The sequence below is a fragment of the Melanaphis sacchari genome, unplaced genomic scaffold, assembly GCF_002803265.2.
Source record: "Melanaphis sacchari strain LSU unplaced genomic scaffold, SCAv2.0 Contig54_pilon_pilon, whole genome shotgun sequence".
NCBI classification, from domain to species: Eukaryota; Metazoa; Arthropoda; class Insecta; order Hemiptera; family Aphididae; genus Melanaphis; species Melanaphis sacchari.
In genome coordinates this window covers 1840343-1859214 of record NW_020271380.1, presented here as the reverse complement: position 1 = coordinate 1859214, position 18872 = coordinate 1840343, and the positions used below count along the sequence as shown (strand labels likewise).

At 27.8% G+C, this 18872-nt stretch overlaps 1 protein-coding gene across 1 annotated transcript; it reads right to left on the bottom strand.

The window, feature by feature from the left end:
- Positions 1–67: 67 nt before the first annotated feature.
- Positions 68–17213, bottom strand: LOC112599777 (transmembrane protease serine 9-like). The gene is made up of 8 exons (XM_025346839.1): positions 16855–17213; positions 2708–3018; positions 1787–2230; positions 1073–1161; positions 857–992; positions 645–783; positions 428–573; positions 68–303 (listed from the first exon to the last, which is right to left on the bottom strand). The coding sequence occupies exons 1-8, from the start codon at positions 17036–17038 to the stop codon at positions 148–150; spliced, it is 1605 nt and encodes a 534-aa protein (XP_025202624.1). The 5' UTR covers positions 17039–17213; the 3' UTR covers positions 68–147.
- Positions 17214–18872: the final 1659 nt, after the last annotated feature.

Sequence of the window (18872 nt, the reverse complement as noted above, 5' to 3'; positions counted from 1 at the left end):
AAAGAACATAGGACTATAAATAATAAAATTATTAATACTAATCTAAATAATATGTACAAAAATAAAATAATATCAATTTATAATATAATAATAATTTACCGAGACACAATTATTATTAACGGTAAGCTATACTATACTAATATCAATTTACGTTTTTAAATTTCTTGTAATCCAGTTCATGAAACTCGTAACTCTGGTATATACTCCTGGGTACTGACCTTTGCCGCACCCTATTCCCCAACTGACAATACCCACCTGGGTCCATTTACCATCGTTGAGCATCAAGGGACCTCCGCTGTCACCCTGTTATAATAAAAAAAAGTTAATTTGATATACTATATATTCGTATCGAAAGATAGCCCGCCAATCTAAATACGAAGTAGATACCTACTTGACATATTAATATGCATCAAGATTTTATACTTACACTGCAAGAGTCTCTTGCTGTTTTTCCTGCGCACAAGAAGTGATCTACAATCCCGCCCGGAGCCGCGGCTCCGTACTTGTATTTGCATTCTTGATTTGTCCACACTGGTACGTTGACCTTCTGCAAAATAGCCGGTTGTGGACCACCTAAAACAGACAGCACACCGGGTTGACTTTTATTCAAAAATTATTATGCGTTCGTCTCCTTTGAAACTCACTCTCTTTCAAGCTGCCCCAGCCGATGACTGTAGCGGTCTGTCCTGCGTACATAGATCTGCTCATCGGCAAACATATCGGGTGTACTTGTTTATCAAACTTCACTGGTTTATCCAGAGTCAGGAGCGCGATATCGTTGTACTACAGTGAAAATAAATTGGTTATCAGACGTAAATTAATGTATACCGTATAGGATATCCAACGTTTTACTAACCAGAGTTCTTTGATCAAAACCTTTATGCCGTACGACTCTTTTTATTTTTCTCTCCATGTGCTTCACGTCAGTTTTACTTTTTATATTGTAATCGCCGAGATTCGCTGTCAAACGAGCTACGTCCCACGAATTCATGCTGCAATCAAATTACAGAATATTAAGACGATATTGAACGTTTAAATTTTTAAAACTATCTGATTTTATATCAATACTTACTGAGCAACGCAATGTGCCGCTGTCAATACGTGTGTGTCATCGATTAGAGATCCTCCGCAAAAATGCCTGCCCGCATTGAATATAGCTACCTGAAATTATTTACAACTCATCATAGTCAAACATCATCTATTGAGTATATATTATATATTGCATATATATAGCTACCTATATGGATGCCTATTTCGATATTGGGAACACCACGAACCATTGTCGTTTTAGATTTGTATTCACTATAAGTCATGTGTTATTTAAGATACCCAGAAATTATTATCTAACTATCGATCAACAGTAGAGCAGCCGAAAAATTAAACACTGGAGAACAATACTACCGAGTGTAATAAATAATAATAGACGAGATTACAATGTGAAACAATTATTTTCGCTATTATTAAAGCATATTATGATGTTTGCAATTTTATAATATGTACATCACAAAATAGATGATCTCTATTTCGATTGACACTAAGACATTATTGTACCATGCGATGGTCATCGGAAATGTATAGATTATGTATAGGGACCCAGGGGTTATTAAGTTTAAGCAAATTAGTGTTTAAGCTACTGCAGATTGACCTAGTTTCATCAATGTCTGATGAGTATAAAATATATTTTACCGTGAAATTTGTGTACGATATAATATAAAATAATAAATTACACGCAACACGCGTATGTGTATTGTTTACCATAGTACACTAGGTGTTTAGGTATACTTACAATCCACGGCCATTCTCCGGGATCTGCGTTTTGACCACCGACGATCCTCTCTTGATCTTGAGGACCATTCTTCAGACCACATTGATAATCAAAATTCCCGGCTTCGTTGTCCACATAAGACGGTGTAGTGGTGGTAGGTTTAGTAGGTTTATTGTGCGGGGTAGTAGTAGTAGTAGTAGTAGTAGTAGAAGTAGTGAAGTTTTGATGCTGAAGCGGCGGCCATGGCGGTATCGTCGGTTGCTGCGGAGGCGTTGGCTTAGTTGGATGCATTGGTGGTGGCGTGTGTGGAGGATGAGTAGGAATCGGCGGTATAGTATGGTCCGGAGGGTGCGTTGGCAAAGGTGGTGGCCAATTTGGTGGCACCATCGATGGTGGTGGTCTCACTCCTTCTTCTTTATGACTCTCTCCGATGAAGCTCGGGTGATCGCAGCACACGCCAAACATCTAAATGTGGTTAGTGTCTAATGTTAATGTGCGTAAGTATTAGTTTATTTCTAATGTTTTATTGAAAATATGTTTTTATTTATTTTTTCAATGTGCATAAAATAATAAGCACTATAGGTACATACTATTATTTTACTATTTTATCATTTAAGACAATAATCGTATTCTTAAAATAAAGTTTTAAAGTACCTAAATAATATTAATGGCTCATAATCCGTTCTGGAAAAAAAATATTTGATGTAAGTACGTTAAGCAAATAAAAGAACATTTTAACAAAAAAGCCTTGTATTTTTAAGAATATTAGTTTTCAAAATTATAGGAGTTTGTAAAATCATTTAAAAAAAAGAATTCTAAGAGAAAACGTATTAAAGTATATTAATACAAAATGAAACATTCCAAGATTTTTCATACCTACATAAAAATCAAATATGTGGGCGTAGATTTGTCATTTTTGTTATATATTACGTAGGTATTCACCTGTTTGTGGTCGATACTTATGTACGTGCATGTATCGTACATTCCCACCATCCACGAGTCCCAGTACTGGAAGTTTGGCGCTTTGACATACGGATAGCACATTCGAAAACTCGTACACTTGCCCAACGTGCCTCTGCCCGTCAGACATGGACCTGATACCATCGCCCACGAACTCTGTCTTTTCGTCCTCGACGTTTTGTCGGTACTGATATCGTAGGCGCTTTGAGGACCGCTACCGCTGTTACTCATCATCGAATCATGGTGGTGATCGATATTACGACCTGCCGAATGTCCCTGATCCACAGGATACGCTACAATAATAAAATAGAGTCGTATTATTTATTGTAAATAGAGACAAAAATTCAAACTTTATGATTACGTTTTTAAATTTCAAACGTTATTCGCCACGGCTAACCCTACAATACGAATAATATAAGATAGGTATTGTCCATCGCGCAGTGCGCCAAAAACACGTGTTCGCAAATATTGCTTATCGACATGAATCAATGTAACGTTAGTAATTAGTATTAATGTAACATTAATCAATATTAATCGAGTATTTCTCGACAACATAAGAATACCGATTTAGGATTCATACGTTTCAAACATAAGACGTACAGTATGATAATGTATACAACGTTTATAATACACAAATCAACCTGACTGAATTGTCGTTAATATTCATCAATAATTTATACAAGACGATGTCTGTTACACCTAAAGAATTACACGTTTACACACGAGTGAACAGAAATATGGTTCACGATGACATTAAATAATAATATTATATTTTAAGATAAATCTGCTGGCAGCGCACTTTGTGTTATCGAGACCGGTTCGAGGCGCATATATAAATAAACTTAGCCCAGCAACGCGCGGAATAATAAAAGCCTTTATGATGACGTTCATGACATCGTTTTTATAATCTATTAGGTAAATATTGTTATTAAATTATAATACATTAAGTGTTAATCTCAATTCCCGATTCCATTAGTGAGAATAGAATGAATAAAATATTTATAGAAAATCGTAGGTGACCTCTACAGTGCCACTATAATTAGGGTTACCAAATGTTTTTAGACCAAATCCGGATATCAGTTTCGTTTCACGCGGGGAGGAGGGTTAAAAATTGAAAATAAAAAATATTATTACTTTATTAGTACAATTTTTCTTAGATCTATGAATAAAATCTCATAAATCTGTCACTGATTAAACTTTTTGTATCAACATAACCATGTTAAACGATTTCCTATCTTTGTGAAATCCGAATACCAATCCAGACAGGTGTTTGAAATCCGGACATATGGTAATTCTAATAATGATAATATTCGCGATTATATGGGTGTGGACACTGGACATAATTTAATGCAGAGTTTTTAGATTTTGTTCGGCTGTTGTAGCCTATAGGTACCAATTTTAAATCTAACTAAACTCGAACTTACATAATATGAGTACAATAATTATTAATAATGAATACATTTAGCAGATAGGTATTATAAAAATGTTATTTTGTCGTTTCAGAATGATACGATTAACTTCAATATGACTACATTTTTTTTTCTGGGGTGGAAGTCTTCACTTCTCTAGCCTCTACCTAGTTGTATTGCGCCTATGTGAGTAACACACAAAATGCATGTGCTACATATTATTTTATCATATTACTTAAGCCCATCCATATAGTAGCAAATAGTTTTTTTGAGAGAAAGAGTCAACTGGCTCAAGTCCCTCCCCCCATATTTGATTAAAATATCATGGCATACAAATACAAATTATTTTTTGATTTTTCTATTATTTCATTTGCATTTTATATTCAAAATATACACACAGTTGACAAACACATCTCTGGTAAAAATGATCTGATCATATTATTTTCTTACAACATTTTTTACTAAAAAAACAACATTTCTTATCCTGCTTGTATACAAACCACCTTAGAAATACTGTACCAAAAAAATTTAATTTCTCAATTTTTTTTTAGTAAATATATTTATTTATATTTAATTTAAAAAAAAAAAACGATTAGTACTTTGATTAGTAATTTGTATTTATATACTTGATGAGGATTTAATTTAAGGATTTATTTTCCTCATCTCAAGTCCCCATATTTTACGCCAAAATGATTTACCTTCGATAATAGACATATTATATTAAGTGTACGATTTTTTTAGTAATTTTTTATTAGTCATCGATTTGTACACGCATCAAATACGAAGTGTTGTCGTATAATGTCTACGGGTGACGCGATATCACGCGTTTTTTCTGACATTCGCCAATTTAATGAACGATGATTATAGGGTGTAGTCATGTTTTTATATAGTTTAATATAGTGATGTTGAGCTAATAACCCAGCGGCAGCCCGATTAATCATGCACAAACGGACCACCGTAGCGCTACACTGCATATTACTATACATATATATTATATATATAAAGCGCCACGCGGCTTAATCGAAACATGAAGGCGCTTCCGGCGAACGGTACAGGTGGCATACAAATTAAAGTTTACTCTAAACGCTATAATATGTAATTTGAGTAACCAAAAAAAAAAAAATAATATACAGCTATACTTGTGTTATTTGCGTGCGTACGAATTTTTTTCACTTCTTACTGGAATCGCGTTCTCTTCTCTTTCTAATAATGAATATTATTTTATCACGATCGCGTCATTCGAGCGCTGTAAGAATAATATATCAGCCTTTCGGATAAATTATAATTCTGCGAAACACCTCAGCTTATATCTACCGCGAGTACATGAAGACATGTTAACCGCGCTTTGATCTTTCACGTCTAGGCGTCAGTTCCGATACGATATAATAACACGTTATGGGTTTCAGATACATACACCTTAATTATTTATCTATACAAGAATCATTACACAAATTAATACACGCGTCTGTATACATATGATTAATATTGTCTGATGTGATACGAACATAACACGCATATTATTATTTCAAACGATCTGATTTTTTTATGAAACTACAGTCTTGTGATTTTTATGGTAATAATCGAATGACGTATGTATGATTAATAAATTGTATCATCAGGTTTCCACGAAAATCAATAGAAAGACTAGTTAGAAAGCCGTTCGTCGTACATAGTACCTACCTATCTATAAACACGTAATTACGTAGGTATAAGGCTTAGAGAAATCAAAACAAAACAAAAAATTGTTTATAGGCTGATAATTATGAAAAATGTAATATTATACGCATTATATTATGTATATTGGATAAAATTTCCATTGCAATAGACCTCGCATTACGCGATAATACATTATAAACAAAGGATTGGCAATATTTAAAATTCATTTTATATATATTTTTAAATATTTTAAATACACTTGAAATATAAAATATATTTTTTACATCATGGAGATGACTAAAAATGGAGTCTAAACCGCCCCTAAACGTCATAATAATAATATTTTGAACTATATTTTTTAATAATGTATAAACTATAACCTACACTGTCTTTTACATATTTTCAAACATGCAAAAATTCGTACCGTGTAAATATGTTAATTCGTAAAGTCGAATTCGCGTCGCATCAATTATTGCTTCTATATTATGTTACATTATTAGGAACCTCTCCCGCCCAAAAAAAAAAAAATGTTGTAAATCTGCCAACGGCTGGATTTATCCAATGCCCTGCTGATAAAAGTCATATGAACTACATATACATACATAATTTATTAAAAGAAAATCAATTACTCATATTTTTTTTTAAATTCGTAAAAAACTCTTTGTGACTGTGACGGTATAATAACTATCATCATAAACTATATTAAATATATCATGATATAGTCATGCTATTATCAGTATCATCACCAAACACTATATAGACTCTAAGTCTATAGTATAGAATACAGGTACAATATTGTTATTTGTTGGATAAAGCCGCTATCATGTATATCGACTTAGCAAATAACAATATTATAATGTATAGTGCGTATGCCGATTCGCAAATTGAAACGGATTAACGATAAAATTACAGTAATTATATAGGCTTATATTAAAAATGTATCCAAACCTCATCAGACATAGGTATATATAAGAATAATATCAGGCACTATAGGTAGGTTAGGTGTAAACTGTACAGCCAAAACGGAATCGGCTAAATAACTTAAAACGTGTTTAAAATTCACTTTTGTTCCCGTTTTCCTGATACATGCGACACGTGCACACACACACATTATACCACATAAGTATAATATACAAGCTAGTATATAGAGTGTTATCACACAAAACCAATTACATCTCTGCCAAAATACCCACACACGTACTACAGACACGATCTATACGTCTCCACGGGTCACATCCTAACTCATAAATTCGCACGCCATTTATATTAATGTATGTTTAACAATATTTCTGTATACCAAATAGATGGTTTTTTTTTTTTCGTAGCGCTCAAAGTAGTTTATGTACATACATATATTATATAAACAATCAAGTCTTGGACTCAGCCACTTTGTTTTCTTTTTCTCTTTTTTTTTACGCGTTAAATATCTTCCAAACTGGTCATTCGCAATAATATTATACTATATCAAAAGTTGAACAGTCAACGTGGGTCAATATACTCTAATGCACACATCATGACCACGCTCGGGTTACCGCCATATAGAGGGGATGTAATGTGTATACAACATAATATTATTATAAGACGAGTATAATATATAAATAAATATATTTGCGTTTTATACGTTTTGTATTCGTTTGTAGGTTATTTCACTGCGCAAAATAAAAGTTACAGCTAATCACCATGTATGCCACCTATTTAATAATAAAATTCGCAAAAACGACACCAATAACGCGTCTTGGTAGTATAATATAGGTAGGTATATAGCGGTACCCACATAACCTGCCCAAACTGAGTGAAAACGATTAATTTGAAAATAAAATTGTCGCCGATCTTTTAGGCGGACATACGGAATAGTTTTTAAGCATATGTATGTATGCTCAACAACTGTAAAAAACATATTTATCATATTTTCTCCAAAATCCGTGTCACCGTTTTCGTTATCAATTTATTTTAGTTTAGAAAATAAATTACGTTACTATATGAATACAGCTGATAGTTATAAACACTGCTAGCATCAATATGATGATTATAATAAATATATATTCATACATACCTATGGCTAAAATAATATTTAAAAATATAAAATATATTCTATGTTCCCATATACTTTTATTTAAAAAAAAAACTACATTTAGGAGTATTAAATACGAAAATTTCTACTGATAATTTTAACTAGTTGTTTTTATCGTGTTGAAACAAATTAATCGGATCAAACTTATAATATATTCATAATATTTTTCTATATTATTTTTGAATTACGAGTAAATTAGATATTTGACAACACCAAGATTTGTTTTTAAAATCATCTAGCAAAGATTCACTACCTGATAAACTATATTGTCTATACTCATAAAATAATAAATGTTATCTAGACGTCATAGTTATTAATATTTTTATTTTTTTAATTTATAATATATTATAAAGTACAGTGACATAAAAAAAAAAAATCCCATTCTATGAAAGTGACTAACTCTAACTAATAGATTGATCGAACTATATATAATTTATGTACAACTACTTGATTAACATAGCTATACCTATATGACAATGCAAATTTTTATCCTAAGATCACAGATTTAAATTTTTATAGTTTGTATTAGACATAACTAATATGAGTTTATTTTTCTTGATAATCTTACAAAAAATAACACAGTGGTTCTTCTCGCCATATATATACGAATATATATTATATATTATTTCATTTATAATTATATGTTTGACGTGATGTGCACACTATACAGTACATCAATTTTTGGTCAACCGTGGACTTGACAAATCTATTATTTATAATATACATAGATAAGTATGTTGTTACAGTATGTTCTTAAACTTTGCAAATTTGTTTTATCTTTGATAGTGTTTACAATTCGCCCAACACGTGATAAACAGATGCTGTATAAGGAGTTATTGTGTGAGTAAAACGAAAACCATAGGTACTTAGACTCTATGTAAAAAGACACAGTATCGTTCCTAACAACAAAGAGAATTAAAATTTTTAAAAAGTCATATTTCACTTTTATCATAAAGTGCATATCTGATTGTTACATTTCCAGTTGCTCCACACTTCCTTTTCGACTAAATATTTTTGATCTCCAATTATATTTTATTTCATGTGCTTTAAGATGAAAAAATTAAAAATATACATGGATAAGCATTGCTTTGAATCAATGATAATATATTATTATAATTTATTATGTATATATTTGCATTACAATGTCTCCAATCTTTGTATCAGTCAGTTGTATTCTGTTCAACGGTATATAACTCATAAAATTATTACAATAATTTAAGTAATATAATACACCTAATCTAGTATTAATTTAGAACAGTGATCGTTTTTATTATATCTACACGTTTCATGATTCATTAAACGTAAAAAGATTTGTTGAGCAGAATAAATCTTCCCATGTGTATTGTTGTAGTCATCATATATGTGTGTATTCATCTTTACTTAAGTTACCTAATTAATGCATAACATACCAAATTTTACCTTAAGCAGTATTTATTTTATTCTATTATTTTGAATATTGAAATCAATCGCTCAATTGCTCTATTATCAAATTAAAGGTAGATTATTATCTAGAATATATCAACTTTCAAATTATACATTTATTGTAAATTTTAAAATGCTTGTAATTTGCTTCAAAATCAAAATATCAAAAAAAAACCTGTTAATATTCCCTAGATATCTAATATTTTTAAATTGTTAATAGAGCAAAACGAATTTTTCTGAACATTAAATTGTCCATATTATTTGTTAGTAACTAATAAGACTAAGACAACACATACATTTTCTTACTAAATACAGAACGCATACGATAAGGAAAGAAGCTAATTAGGAATCTCCAATTATCTTTCTGAAGCTCTACGTTTAGAACCAAATATTATACTTAAACTACTAGAACTTTTAACAAAAATAAATCTCATTGGTCAAATATAATACAATAATATAATTAAATGTACATATTTTTTTATATTTGTAAATACTATTAATAATGTAATCTAATTGTATCTTAACATTCTAAACAAATGTTATTATAGTATATGTTATACTGTGAGTTAAAAAAATAAAAATAACGTTGCCAAAATTTCAATAGGTACGGGTTTCTTAATACGTGGATTGTAAAAATGACAATCTTTATTTATTATTAAAAACTTACCCCACTACTTAACATTTAAGGTTACTTAGCATAACATTTGTTTAGAATGTTAAGATAAAATTAGATTACATTATTAATAGTATTTACAAATATAAAAAAATATGTACATTTAATTATATAAATGTTATGCTAAGTAGCCTTAAATTTAAAGTAGTGGGGTAAGTTTTTAATAATAAATAAAGATTGCCATTTTTACAATCCACGTATTAAGAAACCCGTACCTATGAAATTTTGGCAACGTTATTTTTTTTTTAACTCACAGTATAACATATACTATAATTGTCTATTGTCAAGTCACTTAACTATTAATCTGCATATTTATGTGATATATTTTAAGTTCAATACTACCTACGTCCAAATAACGAACAACGACACAATGATAATTTCGATAACGAAAATGTTTATAACATATTCGTATAAACTAGCCTCAGCATAGATATTATGTATAATAGATATGTCTATAGAAATGTAATAGACGCAACTAAGTGTTAGAATAGAAATTGATATAAATTAGAAATAAAAATGTGTGTGTGTGTTGTATTTTTCTTCTTTCGGAACAAACGTTTATAATTATGTACGTAGGTACTCATAATATGTAAAAATTTTCTTCGAAATAGAGATCTAGGACAATGTTTTGGTTGGACTGTGTCACACAATTACGCGATACCCACTGATCAAATTCTGAGAATATTTCGGGTTCACGATAATAATATTTAATCATATTTATGCTTCTCGTAAATTATGAAAGCAAGTAAAGATGTAAATACTAAAATACCTAACAATAATAATACAATGTCTTCGAGAACCAAGCATATATAGTTAAACTGTAAATTATCAATATAATATTAAACATTTAAATTTTCCATTTGAAACAATGCTTTAGTAACTATTAATATGACTATAATTTCCAAAACATTTAGAAATTAAGTTTAAAATATAAAATGTTATTGTACTTATTTATGATTTATATACTTTTATCTGAAGAAAAAGCATTCCATTTTCAAAATCCATCTCAAGGGATCTCGAATTTCAAATTTCAATTTTTGAACTTTTCTAAATGATTCAATTGACGCATACTAAAATACAAAACTGATATTTATTAATAAATCGTAATAATAGTTTAATTTTTATTATAAATACTGATAATACATTGTAACTAATAAATTATTAAATAAATAAATAACTATATTTTTACTGATATTCGCCGTGTTTGTTCTCATCAACAACAAATATCTATTGTATTTTAATTAGTATTTCGAAAAAAGTTTTAATTTAATTATTATTTATTTCTATATAATTAATATTTTAAAAACTCTACATATTCGTTTTTGTTTTTAAAAATTAAAATAATAAAAAATTAATCACAGTGTCAAATTTGAAAACTTTATGGCCTATGATGAGACACCTATACCAAATTAAATAATTTTGAAATAAAATATTATAATTATTATGTAGACACATAAACACATAGTACATACATATTTGATAAAACTGTTAGGTTATTTTTTGTAACTGATGTTAATAATGAGTTATGACTTATTACGTGCAACTCTATGTACATAATCTAGGTTTATACCCACACTTATACAAGTATGTATTTATATAATTGTATTAATCTTATATTAAAAAAAAAATATGTTTTTATATTTGAGTATGCAGAGAACCATGAAAACAAATTTACTTTAAATTTATTGTAAATCAAATAAAATAATAATATTTCAATTTAAAAATAATATACCTATCATTTGTGTTATTCTTCCGATTAATTTTAATTTATAACTCGTGATACTATACTCTAAAATTAAATTATTTATGCTTAAAACGATACGAGTTTAATATTTTACAGATTACATGAGTACAAATTTAATATATCAATAATATATAGTGGTGATTAATTTTAATACTTTGTAATAATTCAATTACCTACTCCATTCAAGAGTATATTTTATGTGTTAATATATTTTATTTATGTAACTCATTTTGACCTTGCCACTTACATGCAAGTTACATTTTGCTCCCAGTATATTTAACTAAATTAAAATACTAAAATATGCGTAGGTAATAGATATATATATACAAATATACACATTTGGTACCAATTTATCACACATGCAGGGCCTATAATAATATTATAGGCTATTATTAAAATCAATTATAAAAAAAAAAAATACTCAACAGATTAACTCAAATACATCATATTGAATTATAAACGACAACTAATCCGTACATTCTTATTTTATTCACTATGCACTTACACTATTTTAGACGATCAATAATTAATTATTCTAAAACTATAAACGTTCTAGCTAGAAATATTGAAGTTTGACAATATTTTTATAAAAGTTATTAAATTAGACTGCAAAATATGCGTTAATTTCGTAATATATTTAAACTTTTAATGATATGCATTTATCAACTAATTAATCCATATAATAAACTTAATACAAAAAAGAGATTTTTCGCCATAAAATAGTATAGAACGGATAGAATGTATTCATTTGGTATGTCACCAATAGATTACTACAAGATCGCGAATGGAATATTAATATTAATATTATGTGAGTGTACAAAGTTAAATTCGTATAGAGTACACGTAGGAATGTCCTGTAATGGATATTTTCTATCCGGCCAAAGATGTCTGATAGATGACTGTAATTTTATCTAATAAACTGGTTAGATATACATTTTGTATTACTCATTAATCTACAAGTAAATAAATGATTATTTAAAAAGTAGCTACTTAAATAAAATATACATTTAAATTTCCTATCAAGAAAAATTGTACTAAAAACGCAATGGTGGCCTTAGGTTTTAATCAAAATATATATGTGAATATCAAATATAACTGTTATTATTATTGAAATATTAAAAATTATGATAAATGTACATAAAAAGTCAAAAATTTATTCGTTTGGAATCGATTATATTTGTTAAAAATATTTCATTAGAATAACATATTGTTAGCATTATATTTTCAAATGGTTATTTAATCATACTACTTTAGAGCGTAATCCATTTTAAATATTATATTATGTCGGAAACCAATATGCTCAAAAATGTAATTTTACAGAAACTATTGTATTAGAAACCTATGTTATTGGAACTGAAATATATGGTTCTGAACAAATATTTTTCTGAAAAAAATATTTCTAAATCTAGTATAAAATTCAGAAATAAATTTTTAAATTTTTATGTTCTTCCAATTATTTTTAAACAACATATAGACCACAGTTACGATCATCAAAATAATAAATATTATAACTTATCGTACGAGTATATACCTACTTTCAAGAAAAAAAATATAACTGGAAATTTCGCGATTGTAACGTTTGTACATACACACTACACAATATTTTTTAATAAATTGTATCATATTTTATAACGGATACAATGATTTCAAATATGATTGTATCAATATTTACTAGATACTATCGTTTTCGTTCATTCTCGCCAACTTATAATACAAATTTTTTATTTCTACGATTTTATAGTATAATTCTATTGAAACGATTTTTTCGACTCTTCATACGTATACCAAACCAAAAACGGTATCTGCACAGTACTCCAGAGTTCACATAGTGTGAACGACCGCCCGAATTCGTTTTTTTATACTTGATTTATGGTAACATATATTTTTACACTAAAAAAATATGGGTTTAGGTATATAGTAACGCGTATTTATACTGTTAGCTATATTATGACATTTGTTTAAACTGCAGAATAAGGCGACATTTGTTTGAGATGGATCAAATTATAACTATTACCTACTATAGGTTTTTTTTGGAAAAACTGCACACGGGATGTATGAACAACGAATTGTCCAAATCAATATCAAATATAAATTACCTATTATGTGCACGATAAAAAAAACCCGTTAACTTAGCCACGTGTTTCGATGGTACAACGAATATAAATTTTCTATACTTAAGGAGTGAATTATCGTAGCAGACAACGAATTCATCGAATAAAAATATATACTGCAATCGCATGTAAACAAACGGATATTTTTTTTGCGCCGCCGCCTCCACTGTCGCTGTCATTGAACCTGTGTCGCATTGGCTGGCGACCTTGACGCAAGACAAGATGTTCGCATCGACCAAGTAAGTCATTAGTAAGTATACAGTAATTTTTGTTTGATTTTTTTCTATATTAATCACCAATCTTAACCCTTAGCTCAACCAAAACCATATTATTCTTCGTGTGCGTCCTAACATCTTCGCTATTGTGATAAGTTAATGAAATAAATACCTTTATATTGTGAGAACATGATGGTAATATCATACCCACTCGTTGTGCGTTCAAAAAATACGTTTACTAAGAGAGTACAAATAAATAATGAAAATATGTACACGAGTTTAGTGTGATCGTGTATAATAGGATGATAGCGCGATGTACTCCTTCTTGAGTAACCGCCCACCGAAATCGAATAGGTACGTTTAAAATGTATACTTTACTTCGAGTAGAAGTTGACAGACGTGCCGTTTGCAAAATAAATATTAAAATTATATTTGGTATACCTACATTCTATTTGGACAACTATTATAAATTGCTATATAAACATATATATGTATTTATGTATTTATGTATATAATATATATGTGTATATACATTATATGCATGTAGAACAGACGTGCAAGGTCCTACATTTTTCACGAGACGCACCCGTATTCAAGATTTATAATAATACGCGTGATACTGAATAAATTATGTTTTTGTTGGATTAAAATATAAAACGCAATTACATTTACACTGAATTATAATAAGAGAAAAAACGATTTGAATTCCAATTACCTCAAAAATCCATCCCTCCGAGTCCTAAATAATAAAATAATTGTTATTATACTTGTCTATCTTATGATGGTATAAATTTATTATATAACTAATAATAACAATATAAAAAATAAAGCATAAATGGTACTATAAAAAGTCTAAAATTTGATTAATAATATGTCGGCAAGACAAAAGTTCAACCGTATTATTATTGTTTCGTATTTACTATTTTATTTTTACAAGTAAAAGATAATAATTGTACTCTACGTAATACATTATTTAATTACGACTTGAAGAAAGTTAATAAGTTATAACTTCATTGATTTTATGAAAAGTCAAAACTATTGGGTAATATAAAGATCAGTATAATTGAACTACCGCGAAGTAAATTATTGAACTCGTTAGGAGACGATTAGTCAAAAATAGTTATAATAGACTTTCTTAACATGCAATATCTCATCAGAAATCAGAATTGTACGCTAATAATAATTAATATAATATTTCTAAAATGATTTATTTTCACTATTATTTATGGTCAATTAAGTAATTTAATTATCAACATGATGATAAAATATTATCATTGATGGTCAATAAGATATAAGATGTTTCAAACTATAGTTGTATGGTTTGATTTTTATTGCATAGTTGATGTATATAAATTATAATACACATGCTACATTGAATGTCACAAATGGTGCCAGCATGTGGTTTCAAAATTAATTTACTAACAATTGTCTATATATATTATTTTCATCGCAAAAGAAAAATTTTACAATCAATATACGTGTATACTTTATGCTTTATTATAAAATATAAATAAAATACGTCTTTTATTAAAAAAAAAAAAAAACATAAATAATAATTCGTTTGAAGTATGTTAACAAGAATTATGAGTTACAATAAAATATAAGCTATATATAGATTTTATTTTAAATAAATAAGTAATGTTTATAATGTTATAGATATATTTAATTGTACTACGATGATGATTGATGAGTATACCTAACATTTTGTAAAACGGAGTTGGATAATGACATAATTTTACGTTCAGTTTAATAAATAGGAAAAAAAACTTAAGATTCCTTACACCCTAAATTTATTAACTATATAAAATAAATCAAATAATGGTATTTGCTACAAAAATTATCAACTAAACAATTCATTATGACAAGAAGTCTAAATAAATTAATCATAAAATAAAAAAAAATAATCAACTTAATCAAAATATATTTATACATATACTTTTTTTATTAAAAAGCCATTTGATAATAATTATTATAGTAATAAATAAACATTTTATGAAAATTAAAATATTTAAAGAAAATTGAATATGTACAACATGTTTTGAAAAAAAGATATGAAACAAATCGATTGACATTATATTTTTTCAAATTTAATCTTTTTATATTTTAAAAATATGGATATATTATAAAGTATAAAACTTTAATTTAAAATATTACTTAACTACCCACTTACTTGTGGATTGTCAATTTATTATTTTATTTTTTTTATAAAATTTATAAAAACGTAAAAACATAACTTATTTAGTTTATTACACAATTAATTTATGATATTTTTTTTTTTTACATTATACATAATACATTTTGTATTATTTTTTTTAATTTTACATCTGAATAAAATATTAAATTAAAATTCGGACATTATTTTCGGAAATCTTTATTTAAGTAATGTTATTACATAGACGCATTAATTATTTTAACTGATTAAATTATAATTAGACTGGCTTTCAGTCGAAATATCACATTTTATTAGGTTTACGACGATCTAGTAAGATAAAAAAATGAATAAAAAAAATAACTTGAAACCAGTTTTTTGAATACAGTTAACTATGTTTAAAACATATTTAAATACGATACACCATCTAAGAATGTAAATTATATTTGCAAAAAAATGTAGTGCTGAACGACAGAAATGTCTATATATAATAATATACCTACCTTACATAAAAATAATATATATATATATATATATATATAAATCAGTCGTTTCAGAATAGATATTAGGAAAGATAACTAGTTTAAAAAATGGTCTTTTAAAACTATTATTAGTTATGACTATATAAAAATACCTAATATATCTAAATATTATACGAGAAGTCACCCTCAGTCCTTACCTTCGATTATGACCGCGTCATCAGTGTAAGTCTCGCGGTATGCTTCACTCCTCAGGGTCAAAGTTGGAGAGACAAAGTGAAAAATCAGCAATAGGACAGTGGTGGTCTGCAGTCGCAAAGGCAGATTGCAATGATTATGAGAAGGTCGCTGCTCATTTGGCCGATCCGGCCCGGTAGACTTCATCGTCTCAGATGGTTTCTCTGCTGTTTGCGCGAGACGGTGAGACCTTTGAATCGTAATATTATAAAGGTGTTGGAGTTGGCAGCGTTTAAATCGAAATATGACATTCGACGGCAAAATGATTTCGCACTACGACCGGCTGTGGTGCCGGTAATCAGTGCAACTGACCGTTGGTCACGAGACGCAGCCGCCATTTATTGAGAATCTTGTGCGCGCGTGAGGTTGCGGTTACTTCTACTTCTACTGAATACTACTACTACTACTATACTACTACTACTAAGTGTCACTCCGACAGTTTATTATACACGATATTTATATACATATGAACACTGTACAGGATGTTTCAACCGTGCGTTTGTTCCCGTACGTTTAATAGCTATAATCTATATAAATTGGATAATATTTATTTTTTTAAATAATAAATAAAAACGATATTTTATTTAACTTTTAAAATAAAATGTTAACACCTTATAAATAGAATGGTTCATATTTTTACGAAACACTAAAATCAAATATTTTTAATAAAATTATTATAAGTAAACCAAAAACTGATATATTATTCAAACGTAATAAATTATGGCACTTTAGTTTCAAGTTTATTATTAATAAAATAAGTTATAGACGTAGTCAAACCACCGCATGAGACAACCATATACCGTGTAGTTTTGAACAGTATATATTATATAAGTACAATATATTATGGTTTTAGCACGGAATAGCTCTTAAATATTAATTTGACAATACTGATTTACATTATCCTTAGTATAAACATTTTCATAATTAGAAAAATACTCGTTTAAATTTTAAATTAAGTATATCAATATTTAAAAAAAAAATTATCCACAAAATAATTTACAGTAAAAATGAAGAGTTCTCATTTGAAACACAGAAGTATGTGAAGTTTCGTCACATGACACTTCTTAATTAATACAAAAAAAATATCAATTTGAATAAATTAATTATTAAAGAAAAATAAAAGTGGTATGTTTGGTGAATGGTCTACTATTGTATTATAATAAACATTATGTAATGCATTATTTTGCAATATAACTCATGCTCAAAAGTTTTGAAATTTCCTATTTTAAAATAACAAAAATACAAAGCTAAAAAACTATATTATCATGAAAACTTTTGAATCCTGTCAATATGATCGAATAAAACGTAATATTTCATCATCTGAAATTTTTAAATATAATAAAAATAAATTGTAATATTATAATTATAGCACACAAAGATTAATAACATTTTGAAAATATAATACATAAATCAATTAACTTAAAATTCCATTAACTTGAATTAATTATAGCCAAGGTGGCAGTGTTTTAAAAGAAGAATAATATGTGTTTAAAATAATAATAATTTTTAAATCAAATTAAAGCTTGTTTTTTTGTTTTACTTTTAAATTATACGTTACTATTATATCTATTTATAATCATATAGATACAATACATTTAATTATATATTCAAGTTGCTATTTAAAATTAATGGTTGTATACATTATTATTTTATTTTATTTTTATTGAATATAGCTCAATTTATTTTACTATCATAATTTAGAGTAGTGTTGTATATAGATATTCAAAAACGTATGATTAAAAGGTTAGATTAAATTTATTGAGTTAGGTATTAATTAATAAAAAAATTACTTAATTTACTAATGCATTTTAATTTTAACAGTTATAATTTAGATAATATAATTTTTAATATAAACTTTAAATACGAATAGGTAATTAATATATTAATTTTTAGTTGGTAGTATAGCCTTAGTTTAAATAAATAGGTATTACCTAATAGTTACAGATTTTTAAAAATGTACTAAAATAATGCTTTTCTAGAC